At 32.9% G+C, this 19047-nt stretch overlaps 1 protein-coding gene across 10 annotated transcripts in view; it reads right to left on the bottom strand.

Moving 5' to 3' along the window:
- KIF20B (kinesin family member 20B) overlaps window positions 1-19047 on the bottom strand; it is a 70555-nt gene that overhangs the window by 44659 nt on the left and 6849 nt on the right. For 7 of the 10 annotated variants that reach the window (XM_034662925.1, XM_034662926.1, XM_034662923.1 and 4 more), the window contains 15 exons: window positions 15733-15819; window positions 15516-15632; window positions 14768-14906; window positions 14040-14224; window positions 12562-12598; window positions 11844-12071; window positions 10925-11036; window positions 10029-10100; window positions 9581-9727; window positions 8768-8930; window positions 7856-8146; window positions 3830-3969; window positions 2993-3131; window positions 1820-2048; window positions 479-531 (listed from right to left, as the gene is read on the bottom strand). In XM_034662925.1, coding sequence (XP_034518816.1) covers window positions 479-531; window positions 1820-2048; window positions 2993-3131; window positions 3830-3969; window positions 7856-8146; window positions 8768-8930; window positions 9581-9727; window positions 10029-10100; window positions 10925-11036; window positions 11844-12071; window positions 12562-12598; window positions 14040-14224; window positions 14768-14906; window positions 15516-15632; window positions 15733-15819 — 2139 coding nt within the window. Of the gene's footprint in view, window positions 1-240; window positions 294-478; window positions 532-1819; window positions 2049-2992; window positions 3132-3829; window positions 3970-7855; window positions 8147-8767; window positions 8931-9580; window positions 9728-10028; window positions 10101-10924; window positions 11037-11843; window positions 12072-12561; window positions 12599-14039; window positions 14225-14767; window positions 14907-15515; window positions 15633-15732; window positions 15820-19047 lie in introns of all 10 variants that reach the window. The other 3 variants (XM_034662931.1, XM_034662932.1, XM_034662924.1) reach the window with 2 other exon arrangements.

The following is a 19047-nucleotide window of genomic DNA, read 5'->3' as shown; positions in this document are numbered from 1 at the left end:
AATTTGTGTAAACTTTTTAAAAGATGTGTGTATATGTTCTCTCTATATAAATAAATATCTTCTGGAAAGACTGAAGAAACTTCCTAATGGCTATCACTGAAAAATTATAATTTTCAATTGTTTATCACATTTTTTACTTTAATTATTTTTAAAATAAATGTACCTTGTCATAAATTATGCTCCTTCAATTGCTTAATTATTAAATTCCTTATCAAGACAAAATAAAACTTGAAGTATTACCTTATTAGATTTCTCAAGCTCTTGAACCAATGAATTCAAATTAATTTCTGATTCTGAAAAAATAAGAAAATTGAAAATAAATAACTAAGTNTCACTGAAAAATTATAATTTTCAATTGTTTATCACATTTTTTACTTTAATTATTTTTAAAATAAATGTACCTTGTCATAAATTATGCTCCTTCAATTGCTTAATTATTAAATTCCTTATCAAGACAAAATAAAACTTGAAGTATTACCTTATTAGATTTCTCAAGCTCTTGAACCAATGAATTCAAATTAATTTCTGATTCTGAAAAAATAAGAAAATTGAAAATAACTAAGCGTCTAAAAAAAATATATCACTGAATAATCATGAAATGTGTTACATTTGGGAAAAATGATTTTGACAGCACTAGAAGCACACAGTATTCAGCTACTAGTTCTACCTCCAGAGGGCAATGTTTCTGAAAAAGCCACGTTCAACATCCCACCCAAGGTAAAAATGAATGACATATGTTAAATTGTAAAAAATTTCTGGTATAATTTCAGAGAGTACCTTTCTAGTCCACTTAGTCATGTAGAGACACCATTTACCTGCTATTTTCTACCCACTTTGTTTCACACAGAAAAGGGCAGAATATTTCATCTAACACTTTTAAAAACCAGATATGACATTATAAACATACATATGTAAATTTAAAAAAAATATAAATATATATATATAGCTCTGAGCTGGAATGGAGCACCAGTNGTCTAAAAAAAATATATCACTGAATAATCATGAAATGTGTTACATTTGGGAAAAATGATTTTGACAGCACTAGAAGCACACAGTATTCAGCTACTAGTTCTACCTCCAGAGGGCAATGTTTCTGAAAAAGCCACGTTCAACATCCCACCCAAGGTAAAAATGAATGACATATGTTAAATTGTAAAAAATTTCTGGTATAATTTCAGAGAGTACCTTTCTAGTCCACTTAGTCATGTAGAGACACCATTTACCTGCTATTTTCTACCCACTTTGTTTCACACAGAAAAGGGCAGAATATTTCATCTAACACTTTTAAAAACCAGATATGACATTATAAACATACATATGTAAATTTAAAAAAAATATAAATATATATATATAGCTCTGAGCTGGAATGGAGCACCAGTTTAACAAACATAAGACCACTCCATAGGAGCTACTTTACCCCAAATTTAGAAGCCCAGAGCAGAATCTACTACACTATGACAATTCATAAAAGAAACAGAACAAAATTCACAGCATTGCAATTTCCTGTAAGATTTCTTAATTTGCTGACAAAACTAATGCTTAGTTTGGTGGTTATTGTATTTTATTGTTTGTTGGGTTTTTTTTTTTTTGAGAAGTCCATTTTCTACTAATATTAGTCTGAAAGTAAATGAAGGCAAAAAAAAAAATCTTAATACTAAATTACTATAAAGCCACTAAAATGTTAAACTTTAAATAGGTTACCTAGATCAAAAAATCTTCTAGTCGCTACGGTAAATAAGCTGCACAAATCTCTTATACTTACCAACTGTCTTTTTAAGCATTTGTAACATCTAAATACGGATAAAATACATCTACTTACCATCATCTCTCTTTTTTAACTCTTCCTGGGTTTTGATTAATTCTTCTTTGGTTTTAGCTAATTCAGCTTTAACTTGATTAAACTTTATTTCTAAACAAGCAATAGCTTCCTGGGGGTCAGCAAGAGATGCAATATATAAGTGAGCAATTTCAGCCTGTTTCTTAATATCAGTGACATCATCTTGAAGAGAATCAATAATATCTTCAATTCCTACATAATTATGTGCTTCCTAAAAATAGCAAAAACCACATGCCTATGTTAACAGTGGCTTTCACTCTTACAATGTGGCACTATCTGATTTACACAGTTTTAAGAACATGTAGCAAAAAATTCACAACTTAACATGTTTTTCAATTAAGTATATTAAAGTATTTCCACTTATGAAAAAGCTGTGCTCCATTACTCATTTTCTGTTTTGCTCCATTACTCATTTTCTGTTTTATGGAATGGGAGACACAGTTCCATTTAAAAAACGTCATAAGCTACAAGTCATTGTAGAACAATTATGACAATCAGTTCAGGTATACTTTCATATATACGTCTCCTAAGTCTCTGTTGGGACAGCTGAGGAAACAAATCTCCATTATCACAACTCAGTCCAAGAGCCAAACCATGTCTAGGACACATAAAGATGATGTGACAGCAAAAGCCAGGACATCACCATCCCAGGCCCCTAAACTGAGTAATTAAAAAAACTAAACAAAATCAAAGAACCCCCAAAAAGACATCAATTTCAGTGGAAGCAGCAGAAAAGGATAATGTTTCCTCAACAGCAGGGAATGGTCGGTCAGCCAAGAGCAATACATATAATGCTTTTGCTTTAATCAGAGCAGTATAAAGGACTCCTAGGTCCCTTTAGAACTGTTTAACACAGATCTGAGAGGCATCCTGTAATCAGACTCAAAGGAACCTACCTACCTGTAATCAATACAATAACTCAAAAGCAACACCAAAATGAGATATAAACATAACAGACACATAATTTTTTTCTAGTCTAATACCTATATTTAAACTAATTGTGCTTACATTCCTAACAAAGCATGGTTAATTATAATAAAGCTACATAGTAAGTTGTTTAACTCTAAAGCACATTAATGTTTTTTCATTACCGATACGATACACTACATGCTGGCACCAAAAACATCACTGAACTTAACACTTCAGTTAACATACTTTGGTTTCAACTTTCATGGCACAATCTTCATTCGCTGGTTCTTCTTGAGTGTCACATTTATCAACCAAATCCTTGAAGATAGCCAAACGACATTCAGCATTTTCCTCAAGTATCTCTCGTTCCTGAAGGAGTGTTTCCCTTCATAACACAAATTAATCCCATTAAGAAAAAGCAACACTTTGTGTTTTTTTAAACTTCCAAGATTAAGGATACATGCACCCTTATGTGTACTGCAGCACTATTTACAAGAGCCAAACTAGAGAAGCAGCCCAAGTGTCCATCGATACACAAATGGATAAAGAAGGTGTGGGGGGGGTGCGTGCGTGTGTGTGTGTGTGTGTGTGTATTATTCAGCCATGAAAAGGAATGAAATATTGCCATTTACAACAACATGGATGGAGCTAGAGATTATAATGCTAAGCAAAATAAGTCAAAAAAAGACAACTACCATATGATCTCACTCATGTGGAATTGAAGAAACAAAACAAAAGAACAAAGGGAAAAAAGAGAGACAAACCAAGAAGCCGACTCTTAACCACAGAGAACAAACTGATGGTTACCAGAGGGAAGGTGTGGGGGGGATGGGTCATATGGGTGATGAGGATTTAAGAGTACACTTATCATGATGAAAAAAATAATAAAAATAAATTTCTAAGATTAAGTACATTATAAATTAAAAGCAGATTTTTTAGTCACTCATGTACAACTCTGAGTCCCTGTGGGGATTAGCAAGTTCCTTTCAAGTCATAGAAAGGTCAGAATTCAGAAGCCACTTAATATAAGTAAATAACTTTTAAAAAGTCTGTTTTTACTAGGACATGAAAGAAATAACTTACTTAAAGTCAGCTTCCCGTTGAGCTAAATATTGAGTAAACTCCTGTGTAACTTCATCACGAATTTTAAATTCCAGTGTTAACTTTTCTTTTCTTTCATCTATCAGTTTTTTTTTCAAGTCTTCTATTAAATCCAACAGTTTCTAAAACATAAATATCAAAATCCTAAGAACAAATATATCCCAAAAATACTACAGTCTGAGATTTCAAAAATAACTCTTCATTTAGTCGACTATAATCATGCATCCTTTTAATAGTGATAACATTCTCACTGAAAATTACGTATTTGCAGAAATTCATTAATCTGAAATATCAGGTGGACCTTTCCACATTTTAAAAATACACTTACAGTAACTCAAATGTATTACTGTATGGCTACACTAAGAAAGAAAGAAAAGAAAAAATCTGAAAATCTATTATCTACCAAGAGCTACTCTGGAGAGTTCATATTTGATGCCTTTCAATCCACACAACCTTCTGTGAACTTGGTAGCAGCATCCATACCTCCTAGGTGAAAAAAGTAAAGATCGGGTCTGTGGAAAGTGTAAAGGTTGGATTTTAAATTAGTCAAGATCTGAAGCCTAAGTGTTACATAGAGTAGTTACTAAGAACCCCCAAACACTTTCCAAAATGGAAAAAAGAGATGTTACATAAATTTATCTTATTTGGCTTTTATAACTTTCCAAATGTGAGCAACAACTCCAAGACCATGGAGAAAGCATACATAATCATGTAATATGGACAATAATAAATAAAGCAATTAACACTTGACATGGCCAATATAGATGTATAATAAAATAAATTATAGCATCAGATAATAGCCTTATATTCCTTAGGGTTTCTATTTAAAGTTTCTCAATAATAAATTAACTAATAAACTATCTCAAAGCTACAGATCTTGAAATGTCTCAATTTTATATCTGAAAATATTTTCTATAGATATCTTGACTTTGAAATTCTCCTAAGAACCTATCCTGAGGAAATACTTATAAAACAGGACCCAGTGTTTTGGCTGTGAGAATGATTATCAGAGTATTGTTTTGTGGCAGAGGTTATATTTAACTCAGGAAAAGTGAAACATAATTCAAAAGTCAAACATAAAAGATTGGTTCAATTATGGTACAGTCACGCAGTAACCTACTGTAATGAACGATGACATGGTAATAATTCATACTTTGCACAATTTACTTTTAAGTAAAGAAAATCAGGATACAAAAGAGTAATGTACAGTAAAAATCCATTAATGTGAGTAGTATGTAAAGAGATCTTTATATTTAATTTGCTTCCCTCTTTTTCTTTTTCCAGACTTTACCATGATTAAATAATACTTTTATAATTTCAAACAACCACATTTTCCCCACTGTTTAAAACAATAAGCTGTAACGAGACCTGAGCTGAGATCAAGAGTCAGAAGCTTAACTGACTGAGCCACTCAGGCGCCCCTATGTTTACAGCAGCAATGTCCACAATAGCCAAACTATGAAAAGAGTACAGATGTCTATCAATAGATGAATGGATAAAGAAGATGTGGAATATATATATACACAAGGGAATAGTACTCAGCCATCAAAAAATGAAATCTTGCCATTTGCAACAACATGGATGGAATTAGAGGGTATTATGCTAAGCGAAATAAGACAGAGAAAGACAATCACATGATCTCAGTCATATGTGGAATTTAAGAAACAAAACAGAGGATCATAGGACAAGGGAGGGAAAAATAAAACAAGACAAAATCAGGAGAGACAAACCATGAGACTGTTCATCATAGGAAACAAACTGAGGGTTGCTGGAGGGGCGGGGGTGGGGAGACTGGGTAACTGAGTGATGAACATTAAGGAGAGCAAGAGATGTAATGAACACTGGGTATCGTAGAAGACCGATAAATCACTGAACTCTACCTCTGAAACTAATAATAATACAATGTATATTAATTAATTGAATTTAAATTTAAAAAAATAAAACAATAAACTGTAATGATTAAAGAAGAAATGTGGGAGACCTAGAGAAATCTACATGAATGTAGGAATAGCTTGGGAAATTGGTTTATTGGGAAATTGGTTTATTTAAATAATTCTCAACAATTCATTTTTTATCATTGTTAGCATATGATAGTTTTTGCTAAAAAAAATCTGGTCTTTCTAGCTAAATGAACCATAAGTATTAATATGCTAATATCAATGTATCTCACAATGATTTTTAACGCCAGTTAAAACGCTAATAATATAAAGCAAGCCATCTAATCAGTTTCATTTTTAAAAGTTAAATATTCGAATACACTTTGATGAAATGTTTATTTTATCAATGTTATAGGAAGATATGCACTTACACTATGTAATCAATTACAAACTGTAGCATTATTTTTCTCTGGTAAATTCAGGAATTTTACTAACATTTCAACTTTAATCAACATTATACATAAACTTCAGCTTTGAGAAGATCAATACAAACTAAAATAGGTCTACTGATCACTCCTTTTGTCCCTGAGGTAAAGTATTACATTATAGAGGTCCTTGGTAAACAAGATTCCATCATATCGTGACCAGATAAATTGGGACTAGCATCTGAAGCTTTCATTCTCATCTCCAAACAATACAGGTGCAATGATGGCTTTCAGGGACAATGAAGTAAATTATTAAAATGAGAATATTTAACCCAATACATCATCCATCTACGTGGACTTCTACAGTCCAAGGGTACTAGGATGTGAGATTTGTCAACACCATTAAAGCACACCCATGAGCACAAGGTTACCAGTGTTCCTGGGACAATGGTAAGAAAACTCCATATATATAGATGTAGTTATGGCCAGTTAATGAGCGGAACCAGTAATGTGAATGTGAGCTAAATCTCAGGATTAGTACAATGTAAATAAATGTGTAAACTGTATTTGGACAGAGGCTAAAATTACCATTGTTCAATCTTATTTATTTACCAAAAATATAAGACGACCAACCAATTCCTATTTTTGAAGAAAGAATAATTGGTACTGGGTGGCCATTTTGAGCGCTTGTACTTAAGTCTGCAAACTAAGTATGGTGGAGTATGCCAAAATCATTGAGTGAAAGGATACTGCGGAACAAGATATTCACATGGTGTCAAAGTATCATCCCACAGGTGATATACTTCCACAATGAAAGGAGATCTGAAACATAATACCTTAACCAAATGAGCAAAACTTAGCATCACCAAGAATGGGGAAATCAGACATGTGTCTCCAGATAGGATGCAACAGGAAAGTCACAACTTGACCTATATATTAGTGTAAAACCTGAACTGTGAGGAAAAATTAGAGAAATCCAGATACCTGGGGGTATTCTACAAGACAACTAACCTCAACTTCCAAAAATATCTTTGTTAGATAACAAATAACTAAAGAAACATAAGAAACCTGACAATCAAAAGCAATTTTTTTAACTTTGGTTGTAGATGAAAAACAAATGGCCATAAAGGACATACTGGGATCACTGAAGAAATCTTAATACGGACAGTAGAACAGATTATATTATTCTATCAATGTTAAATTGCTTAGGTATGAAAATGGTCTTATGATCATCAGAATATGTCTACAGTATTAGGAAACATGCTGAAGTAGTTAATTGTAAGGTATCACTCATTATGTTGACACCTTGTTTTCAAATGGTACAAGCAAAAAAAAAATGTATTCACATATGCATAGAGAATTAAACATGGAAGAATGTTAACTGACAAACTCAATGGGTTTTCATCGTACTAGTCTTTCCGTGGGTTTAAAATTTTTCAAAATATAGGGTGCCTGGCTGGCTCAGTTAGTACAGTATGCAACTCTTGATCTCGAAGTTGTGAGTCCAAGCCCCCTGTTAGCCATAGAGATTACTTAAAAATAAAATCTTTAAAAAAAAATTATCTTTCAAAATATAAAGTTAAGATATATAAAAAATTTAGCATTTTGTTGAAAAAAATTGGAAGACAGGGGGCCTTAAGTATTGTTAACCCTAACTTCACAATAATAATAAGCCAAGCTTAGAAGTACGAGTTCTTAATACATACTCTCTTCTCCTCGTAGCTAATGCAAGCCTTATCTTCCTCCAATGTTTTATCTAGATCTTCATCAGCAAGTTCAGTTTCCACACTTTGGTTTTCTTCACCTTTTTCTAGATCCTCAATTAGATCTTCATCTTCCACCACGTCTTCTAGACCACTTTCCCATGAAATTGTGGATCTTTTTACATTTAATATTTTATTAACTGAATTACTAATATCTAATAATACATCTTGAGAAGACTTGACAGGTCCAAATGATTTCTCTTGAGAAGAATTTAAAGTGTCTGGAACATAAACCTGTTAAAATATCCAATGTGACTTTTAAAACAGAAAAGGAAAAACTGTCAACTAAAAAATAATTTCATAAATTTAAGTCAAATGGCAATTCTAGTGCTTAAAAAAGACCTGTGCAAACAAACATACAAGAAGGATTCCTAGCAGAGGGCTTCCTGATTAGACACTAAGTGAAGCAGGCGGGTGGCAGAGCGGACAATTCATTACAAGAATCTCGTAATTTGGGGGCGCCTGGGTGGCTCAGTTGGTTGAGCATCCAACTCCTGGTTTCGGCTCAGGTCATGAACTCAGGGCTGTGGGAGAGAGCCCCATGTTAAGCTCCACACTCAGCCTGAAGTCTCCTTGAGTTTCTCTCTCTCTGCTCCTCCCCCTCCCATGCTTGCTTGCTTTCTCTCTCTCTCATTCTCTAAAATAAGTAAATAAATCTTAAAGAAAATAATAATACCAGGGGGAACCTTCAATCTTGTCACATGTCCTCTTACTTGGTCAAACATTTACATTTTTAATTTTCAATTATTTCCTAGGTTTACAGTTTTAAGTGCAAAATGTATTAGCTGAGAAAAAATGGTTCATATTCTATTAAGAGACTTAATATTAATTCTGCAGAAATTTGAGTATATTTACTTTTTGTGCAATGGATGAGAATTTCAACACATTGAGTGTTTCATCATACGCAAAATAACATTGGCTGATGTTGACAATCATGCATATTTTCCCTTTACCATTAAAAAAACTTTGAAAATAGTGGGTCAATTTACTTTCCCGGAAAGGCACGTGCTGTTGAAACCTATGGAAAAAATTTTCAAAAAACTCTAAGTTAAAACAAATCTCATGAAATCAGAACACTAATAAATTTTATAAAGAAATAATTAATCTAGCTATCATGGACTTTTAGATTGGTGATTAGCCTATAAAAGTCATTTTCTGCTTATTTATACTATTTTCTTTAAATACTGCTAATAATAATACTAACATTAACAATAATTCACTAGACAAAATGTTAAGAAAATTGAAGTGGGTTGTATTTTCTAGTGTAAAGCAATTTTACAACATATGCCATGAAACACATTTACTAAAAATGATAAAGGCTAATTACAATTTATTCAGCCTAAAATGCTAATTAATACAGAAATCTATCACATCTAGAAGAACACAATGATTACTTGTGTTCGAATAGAATGGTTGTAGATAATAAGCCAAGATCATGAAAAGCTTATTACAAGTGTCTGTTGACATACACTTGCTATGGAAAATATTGTGTTTACTTGAGTCACTGGCATCAACTGACATTGTTTTTATTTTGATTTTTTTTAATCCAAGAACTCTAAGTATTTCTATCATACTTCATATATAGTCATTACATAACTTCCCAAAATTAGAGTTCAAAGTTTAAATATTAACACTTAACATACCCATAGCACTTCCAGCAACACTTACTTTGACTTTTCACTGTTTTTTAAAACATTGATACACTTCCCCAGAGTCAATAAAGAAGTGTTGATATTTCCAGTCTCTCTTAACCTTTCCCCTTCATTCTGTGTCTTCATGCTTCTTTCTGAACCAGCAAGATCACATAAACACAATCTGAATTAACCAAAAAAACAAACAAAAAACTATAAAAAGTTCTTCAAAACAAAACAATTCAAAATAATTACAATTGTTTTTTAAGTGAGAGAGAGAGTGAGCATTAGTGGGGGGTGAGGGGCAGAGGGAGAGGGAGAGAGAGAATCTTGAACGGGCTCCATGCATGGAGCCTGACAGGGGACTCAATCTCACAATCCTAAGGTCGGGACCTGAGCCAAAATCAAGAGCCAGATGGATGCTTAACCAACTGAGCCACCCAGAGCACCCCGAATAATTACAATTTAAAGAATGTTCAACTTACTCACTGACTCGCATTACACGAGGCATTTCAGAATCTTCAATCTGTAATATTCTAATAGTGAATATGCTGTGACTAAAAGAAATTTAGAAAAATCAAATGTTATCTTTCATTTTTATTCTAAATAGGCAAAGCAAGCATCTAAATCAACACCTATTTATATCTTATCCTAGCTGTACCTCCAGCACTGCACTTTCCAACTAGTTGCCAGAAATTTCAATCCAGTGTTCCACTGTCACCTACATACCTAACTCCCTAAAACTCAAATATCTTATCTTTCATTTTGCCCCAAATTCTTTGAGCCCCCTCCTTCCCTTAACAAACTTCTATTAGAGATCATTTATAATAAAATATCAATTTACTTGCAAAGATCTTACTATTAGTTAAAATGCTATATATACTGCTAATTCTCTTTTAATATACGCCTAAAGTAAAGCATACGTTAGGCCCAAATACAGGCTTATCTGGGTCATATGCTATCTTCACGCCATACTGAGTATGGGGGATAGGGCTCTTTCCCCTTAAGAGACAACCTGTTCTAAATATTTCACTGCTTAAACTTATTTCCTTTTGTCTCTCATGCCTCAATCCCTTCCTTCAAAAACATCATTCCTTAACCCCTTGAGAAGCATATTAAAACTCTTAAATATTGAGCTTATTCGCATAAAGAATAAAAATACTTAAAAGACTTCATGCAAATTAGTAAATTTTGTTAGAACAATAAATAGTCCCGATAATCTTATGTGTTTAGTGGTCTTAACAAAATATTTTTTATGCCCATGAATTCATTTAACACATCAGAGAACCTACTGCCCACTTTAATCTTAAATTAGTTGTATTTACAATAGCACAGAACACCCTGGGTGCTCAGAGCTCACACAGCAGGGTTTCCTCTTTACCTTCTACTAGAAGCATTGTTCAGCTTTGTGAAGGCAACACTCTGGTGCTTTATTCCTAGTTTTAAAAGTCTATATGCTTCTTTGGAATCAGATACTTGAATCCATTGTAGATCTTTAAAAAGTAAAGTGGACACATATCACTTTATAAAAACAGCATTTGTTATACAATGTAATCTCTTTAGAGATTTGTAACCTCTATTCCCAAAGACATATAATGAAATCTTTTAATAACACCCTCTAGGTGGAATCCACTCAGGTACTCTATATTCCACTAGAAAAGAGATACACAAGAAGAAAAAAGACAAAGACAAAGCATACTATGGATTAAACCTACAAAATTACCTAGATGTGAGACACTGCAGATTGTAATTCATTGGTGAATCATGAAGTCAAATTTAGTCATAACCAGCATTTTATAAAAATGAAGTAGAATACAGAAAAATATCAAAGTGTATTCCTTGTATTAAGGGTAAGTATAATTAATGAAACTTCTGAGTTGTAAATATGTATGCATATTTATACATATGCGAGTACTAGATCATGACGTTATTAATATATGTATGTACTTCCTACTTTGAGTAGTGGTTTTAAAAAGTTGGAAAAACACCACTGTGGAAGAAGAGATACATTTTCATAGCTTCATAGCTGCTACAAAGCAGCAGAATAACGTGAATACCAACACACACAGCTTTTCCCACCTCCCAAAATTCCATCAGTGATACTCAAGCAAAACAATACCAACACTTACCTCTTTACACTCAGGTTAAATTAACATACTAAAACATACCTCCAAAGCACAAACTTCTCTTACTATGTTGATGTAAATAATTAATATAAAAATTTTCAATCTCCAGTTTGCTCTAACGAAGCCTAGAAAGAAACTTCAGAGCAGTAAGATAAAAAGCACTCATTACTATACCTTTTATAAAAGAATAGCCCTTTACATCCTGTGAAAGGCGTAGCATCTTTCTCTTTTGGAACTTAGATAATACCGGAACAAACAAGTCATAAATACATTCATTGTAAATCTCAAAGAAAGAAACCCACACAGAAAATTTTATATTATTATCCATATTCAAGCTAGCTTGTTCACAGTCTTTCATGGATTCTTCAAACTCTGGGATATTCAAAGAGTTGGTTAAACTTCCTACAAAACATAAAAAAGGATAATCACAAAATTAAGAAACTAGCTAAAAATGAGACAAGACAGATCAAGACCTCGGACTTGAAAAACCAAGTATCCTTAATCTTTTAACAAGCAATGTTAAACACTTTTTGGACCAAAGCAGATGTTAAAAAAAAAAAAAAAAATCTGTATTAACCAAAGCTTGGCTTCTTTTTATCTTTCTTTTTTTTTTGAAAGAATGGCAATGAATCAAATTGAAGTTACATGTAAAGGACAAAGAAAAAATACTAACTCTCTTGAATTCACATGAAAGTTACAAGTGAAAGGGATTCTTTGTGATATTAAATCCAAATAAAACTTTACAGTGACTGTTATTTCATATAGTATGTACCATTTTCCAAGAAATACTGTCATTAAAAAAATCAAATCACTAGGAGTGATTCAAAAATTAAAAGCTATTCAAATGTATTTCATATAATCAACATTTGAAAAGTGAGAGAGGAAACCTTACCATAAAGAGTATCATAACTATCATTCTGCAACACAACCTAAAAAGGAACAATTTTTTAAGTTAAAAACTATTTTTAGTTAAGGTTAAATAACCAGTACATTGATTACCTATCCAAATAAGTCACCAACCAAACCACAACCTGTCATCTACCCAATTCAATGACCTCTATTAATTCTTTCCCCCAGTTAAATAATACAGTCTCATAAAAAGAAATCCGGGAAACCACAGAAGAGTATTAAAAAGAATATCATCACATATGATCCCTGCCACTCACAGGCAATTACTAGTGATATTTCAATATATTCCTTTCTATTCTATTCCCCACATTTACTACATTGAGAGCTTTTACTTTTACTCACTATAACTAAAATTTATTTGTAAACAAATAATGGTGGCTATGTAACTGAATAGATGTAAAATAAATTAATTATTCCCCTACTACTGAACATTTAGATTATTTACAAAGTTTTGTCAGTAAAAATAATACTAAGATAAATATCTTCATTTATAATTTTTTTCTTCTGCATTCTAATTAGTTCCTTAGGCTATATCCCTAAATATGAATTAGTGGATGAAAAGATATGACAAATTTTTTTAAGTTCTCACTCACAGTATTGCCAAACTGTTTTCTAAAAACACATCTTACAATCAACGTATGAAAGCATGATTTCATTTTTTAAATATTTTAGTAACTTCATAAGCAATATGATGTTTCAACTGGATAACTTGTAAGGGACATTTTTTTCATTATTATTGACTTCAATTTCCTCTAAGAATTTTCTGTGCAATTACCTACCAATTTCCATAATTTTTATTTATACTCACTATTTTACTTTCAGAGATCATAATCATGGACTCTGAATTTTGAACTCCACTGAGCAAAAATATTTTATCACCTTGAAACCCTGATTTCTAAATGTCTTAAAAAAGAAAAACTCTATCGATATTTTGCAGCTATCTATAAAAACTGTTAGTAGTTTTAACAATCTTAAATAGGATAGTCTGAAAACATAACATAAAATCCACAAGAAACAGCAAGAATAGACAAATATATCTTTACAAAAAACTTTCTGTGAAAAACTAATAGAAGAAAGAAAGAAAAGAAGCCAATATAACCTAAAAGATAAATGTTATCAGAAATCTTCACTTTTTATTTCTCACATTCCCTTGTTTAGATTTTCTGAGTACAAATTAACAATTAAAAAGATTTTTTTAATCATTACATATAGTACTGTTTCTACAACCACCAAAAAAAATTTCCAAACCATTTACATTTATATTGTTTAAACATTTCTGCTACTTGTACAATGTAAAGCAAGAAGAGAGGTCTTCAAACAAGTTTATACTTTTCTCAAAAAGAAAAGACAACCATCACCACCACCACTACCACAAAATATTTGAATATAGGCTGAAACAAAGTAAAGAGCTAATAAAAGGTCAAGATGTATATATTTTTCCATACTAGACCACTTTCGTACCTCTTTAATTTGCCGAAGCAATGCACTTTTGCTAGCAACCTCTTCTTTCTCTTGATGTGGTGACAACCGTAAATACTCTCTAGATCTATGTGGTTTAAGGTTCATCTTTGTATACAGTCTTTCCTGAAGACTATCAAATAATACATTCAACGTTCGCGGCACAATACCAATATTTTCTTCTGTGCCTGTGAAAAGAATTTTTGTTTTATACTCTATCTTAGAGTATTAGCAAAGTGGAAACATTCCTGGATTACCAAGGCTCTCAGGCAAGAATAAATAGCTAAGACAAAAGCGAGAGAAGTTGAAGGATTACTCAGTTTTCCATCACTTTGCTCTTCATTGTATAATGGACATTTTATCAACTATTGTACTGATGCAAAACCTGAAATTTTACATTCACATCAGGCCATAACATTTGCAATCACCCATATCACAAAGTATAAAAGGTAAACAAAATGCTTCCCTGGTTATCCATGCTTAATTCACTACGTCACATAAATCCTTCTTCTGAATTGTTATCATCTACTTCTCTATCATATGTGTAAAGCAATTTCACAAACGAATTAAATCAACCTGAATCAAAAGCCATCGGCAATACACATTCAATATGCTATTACTATTAAAAATGGAGCAAATGTACCAGGTAATGGAAATATAACTACATGCAAGTAAGAGAATGAGTGACTATTAGTGCTTTTTTCCTTTGCAGCAAAAATAATACGGTTTACCTTGAAATGTATATGTTTTTCCTGAATTGGTTAGTCCGTAAGTAAAAATCAGCCGACTGTGTCCTTTCAAGAGGTCTTTTACCGGCTGCATAATGCAACCCAGGAAGAATTCCTTCTGTGTAGTTTCTGGGCCAAAAACCTAATAAGCATTTTTAAAAACAAGTCTTTTTAGAAAATTCAAGTAAATTTTTACAATCAGTTCTACCCCATAACTCATGTTTTAAAATTTTATTTTTTTAAGTTTATTTACTTAAGTAATCTCTAGAGCCAACATGGGGCTCAAACTCATGACCCCAAGATCAAGAGTTGTGTGCTCCCCCGAATGAGCCAACCAGGCACCCCTCGTGTTTCAAAAATTTAAAAGATTTCTTTTACAAGATTCATATACTTAGGATAGGTGCCATATCCCCAACTCTCATAAATATACATGATAGATTAACTACTGTCAGAAAGTTTTCAAGATAGAAATCTGACCTACTCCATCAAGTTTTCACCTAAATTTTGAAAAGAATATTTCTTAAAACAAAAAAGGTTAAAAAACTATACAGTAATTTACTCACTTCCAATTATATATTTACAAACCTGAAATTTGAGTCCTACTCTTGAGAAAAAAATACCAGTGCCTAACACCTAAGTTCCATAAGCACACGATGTATATAGTTCATTATATACAATCATGCAGCTACTTAGCCTAAGTCAAATTTCTTCTACTTAAAAGAAAAATCTTCAGTTTCACATAAGTACTTACCTTGGAAAAACTGAATTTCTGTACCATCTGCCCAGAGCTTTTCTCACTTAATCGACCAAGGATGCTTTGAGGATCTTTTAGGAGAATAGTCTGTGAGTCTAGCATAGACACACAGCCCTAGAACACATAAATAAATATAAATAATCCCACAATAAATAAAAACAATGGTATCTTGTCCATTTAATGAAAGTAAAATCCAATCAAAGTCACCACAAACCTCAGACTCATGTTCTTTTTCTGACTGTGTAAATGGTCTTATTCGAAGACAAACCTGGAGATAATCTTTGGATTCCAAACTATTTGCCTTAAAAAGAACAAAATAACTGTATTTAAAAAATGCAAAATAGGGCTTTTCAGAAATCACCTTTCTTTGAAGTGGCTATTACATAACTGAGACTATACAGAACCTCTAAACAAACAGTGATTCTCTCATTTGTAACCATTTTATATGTCTAAAGAGAAGCAAATCTACTTAGAAAAAAACACTACAAAAGACTCCATTTCCTCTACCGTCTATACTTATACTTGAAGTTTACAATATACCTCTTTTCCATAAAATCCTAATCTTTATAGCTAAATACAAATAACAGGGCTCTAAGTCACTAAAACATAGTACTCTAGAATAAATTCCACGCAATCAGAATAATCTATTAACCCAAATGTTCAATTCCAACTAAAATTTTTCTGCTATACAGCATTCTCTTTACTCCTTCCTTTGGGGAAGAAACGAGTTTAGTTCTTTTTTTTAAGATTATTTATTTATTTATTTGTCAGAGAGACAGAGAGAGAGAGACCACAAGCAGGGGGAGCAGTAGGCAGAAGGAGAAGCAGTCTCCCTGCTGAGCAAGGAGTCCGATGCGGGATTTGATCCCAAAACCCTGGGATCATGACCTGAGCCAGGCAGATGCTTAACCGACAGCCATCCAGGTGTCCTGAGTTTAGTTCATTTCTTAAAATAATTCTAAAGAAATGTGGGTTGTTTTTAAGTAAAAAGGAACCAATTACTTAAGTACGACTTACTAAAAAAAAAACAAAAAACAACACCCAGAACCTAGAAAATCTGAAGTCTTATATCTATTAAAGAAATTCAACTTATGTTCAAATAACCAAAATAATCCCACAAAGAAACTCCAGGCCCTGGTAATTCATTAGTCAATTCTCTCCAACACTTTAGAATATAATCATACAAATCATAGAGAGGACTTTAAGAAATCAAAGAGAATACTTTTCAACTAATTTTGAGTATGACATAACCTTGACACCACGGTCTGACAACGACATCCCCAGAAGAAATTACAGAACAATATCCCTAATTAAGATAGATGTGAAAATTCCCTAACAAAGTATTAACCAATATATAAAATAGGATATATAAAATAGGACTGACCAAAAATGTTTTATCTCAGGAATACAAGGTCAATTTAGCATTCAAAAATCAATTTGGGTAAATAACCACATCGAAAGAATAAAGAAATGTTTATTTCTAGGGGCACCTGGGTGGCTCAGTTGGATGACTGCCTTCAGCTCAGGTCATGATCCCAGAGTCCTGGGATGGTGCCCCAGGTAGGCTCCCTGCTCAGTGGGGAGTGTACTTGTCCCTCTCCCTCTGCCCCACCCCTGCTCATGCTTTCTCTCTCTCACTAATAAATAAATAAAATCTTAAAAAAAAAAAAAAAAAGAAATGTTTGTCACTAATAGATGTAGGGGAAAAAAGCATTTGAATGATGACATGAAATTGACATAAGCATTCAACATCCATTCATAATAATTCTCAGCAAAGTGGAATAGACAGGACAAAGGACATTTACAAAAACCTANGAACTTCCTTCACCTGACAAAGGACATTTACAAAAACCTACAGCTAACATCATACTTCATGGTGAAAGACTGAATCTAGGATGAGTAGCAAGATAAGTAATACAAAGATTTCTGCTCTCATCATTTTTATCTAACTCTGTACTAGAGATTCTAGTAAATGTAATCAGGCAGAAGAGAAGAGAGGAAAGAAGGGCATCTAGACTGGGAAGAAATAAAATTGTCTTCATTCACAGACAACATTAACATCTACATACAAAAATCAAACAAAATCTACAAAAATGTTACTAGAACTATTAGATGAGTTTAGCAATGTAACAGGATATAAGATCAATATGCAAAATCAATTATTCTTTTATATACTGGGAAAAAAGTCAGGAATTGATTTTAAAAAGCAATACTATTTGGAATAGCATCAAAAGTCATGAAATACTTAAGGGATAAATCTGACAAAGATATAAAAGGCCTATGCCCTGGAAACTACAAAACAGTGTTCAGAGAAATTAAAGGAGACTAAAAGAAATTGAGATACACCTTGCTCACTGTTTGGTAAACTCGATATTGTTAAGATGTCAATTCTTCCAAAACTGATCTACAGATTCAATGCAACTGCAATCAAAATCCCGAGACTGGGGCGCCTGGGTGGCACAGCGGTTAAGCGTCTGCCTCCGGCTCAGGGCGTGATCCCAGCGTTATGGGATCGAGCCCCACATCAGGCTCCTCTGCTATGAGCCTGCTTCTTCCTCTCCTACTCCTCCTGCTTGTGTTCCCTCTCTCGCTGGCTGTCTCTATCTCTGTCAAATAAATAAATAAAATCTTTAAAAAAAAAAAAAAATCCCAAGAGACTTTTGTTGTGGCAATTGACAAGCTCATTTAAAAATTCACAGAGTTCAGTGATGACCTCTACCTCTGAAACTAATAATACCCTATATGTTAGTTGAATTTAAATTTTAAAAAAATCAAAATAAGTAAATAAATAAAATTTAAAAAAATAAAAATAAAAGTGGGGTGCCTGGGTGGCGCAGTCATTAAGCGTCTGCCTTCGGCTCAGGGTGTGATCCTGGGGTCCTGGGATCGAGCCCCACATCAGGCTACTCCGCTAGGAGCCTGCCTCTTCCTCTCCCACTCCCCCTGCTTGTGTTCCCCCTCTCGCTGGCTGTCTCTCTCTGGCAAATAAATAAATAAAATCTTTTAAAAAAATAATAAATAAATAAATAAAATAAAAATAAAAGTTAAATAAATAAAACATGAAAACAATATCGAGGCCCAAGCAACCCACAACACATACAGGAAAAACTTTAAAAATAAAAACTACATTCTCATGCCCAGCATGTTGCTTTCTTTTTCCTAAAATGACAGAATGTCCAGTCCACTTATGGACACCTGACAACCACAGAAGTATATTTCTCACTGGCCTGTTTTTTCTACACCAGCTTCTAAATTGTCAAAATAATTCTGTTGAGAGATTTTCAATAATAGGGAAGGGAAGGAAGTAGGTTTTAATTTCAGGAAAATTGAACAAATATAAAACTCCTTTCAGTATATCTCGCAAACCTATTTATCATATATAAAGTATATATATTTTAAAGGTTCAAAAAAATTTTTTTAATAAAAATTCACATGGGGCGGCACCTGGGTGGCACAGCAGTTAAGCGTCTGCCTTCGGCTCAGGGCGTGATCCCAGCGTTATGGGATCGAGCCCCACATCAGGCTCCTC

The sequence above is a fragment of the Ailuropoda melanoleuca genome, chromosome 6, assembly GCF_002007445.2.
Source record: "Ailuropoda melanoleuca isolate Jingjing chromosome 6, ASM200744v2, whole genome shotgun sequence".
NCBI lineage: Eukaryota > Metazoa > Chordata > Mammalia > Carnivora > Ursidae > Ailuropoda > Ailuropoda melanoleuca.
This window is presented reverse-complemented; position numbering and strand designations above follow the sequence as displayed.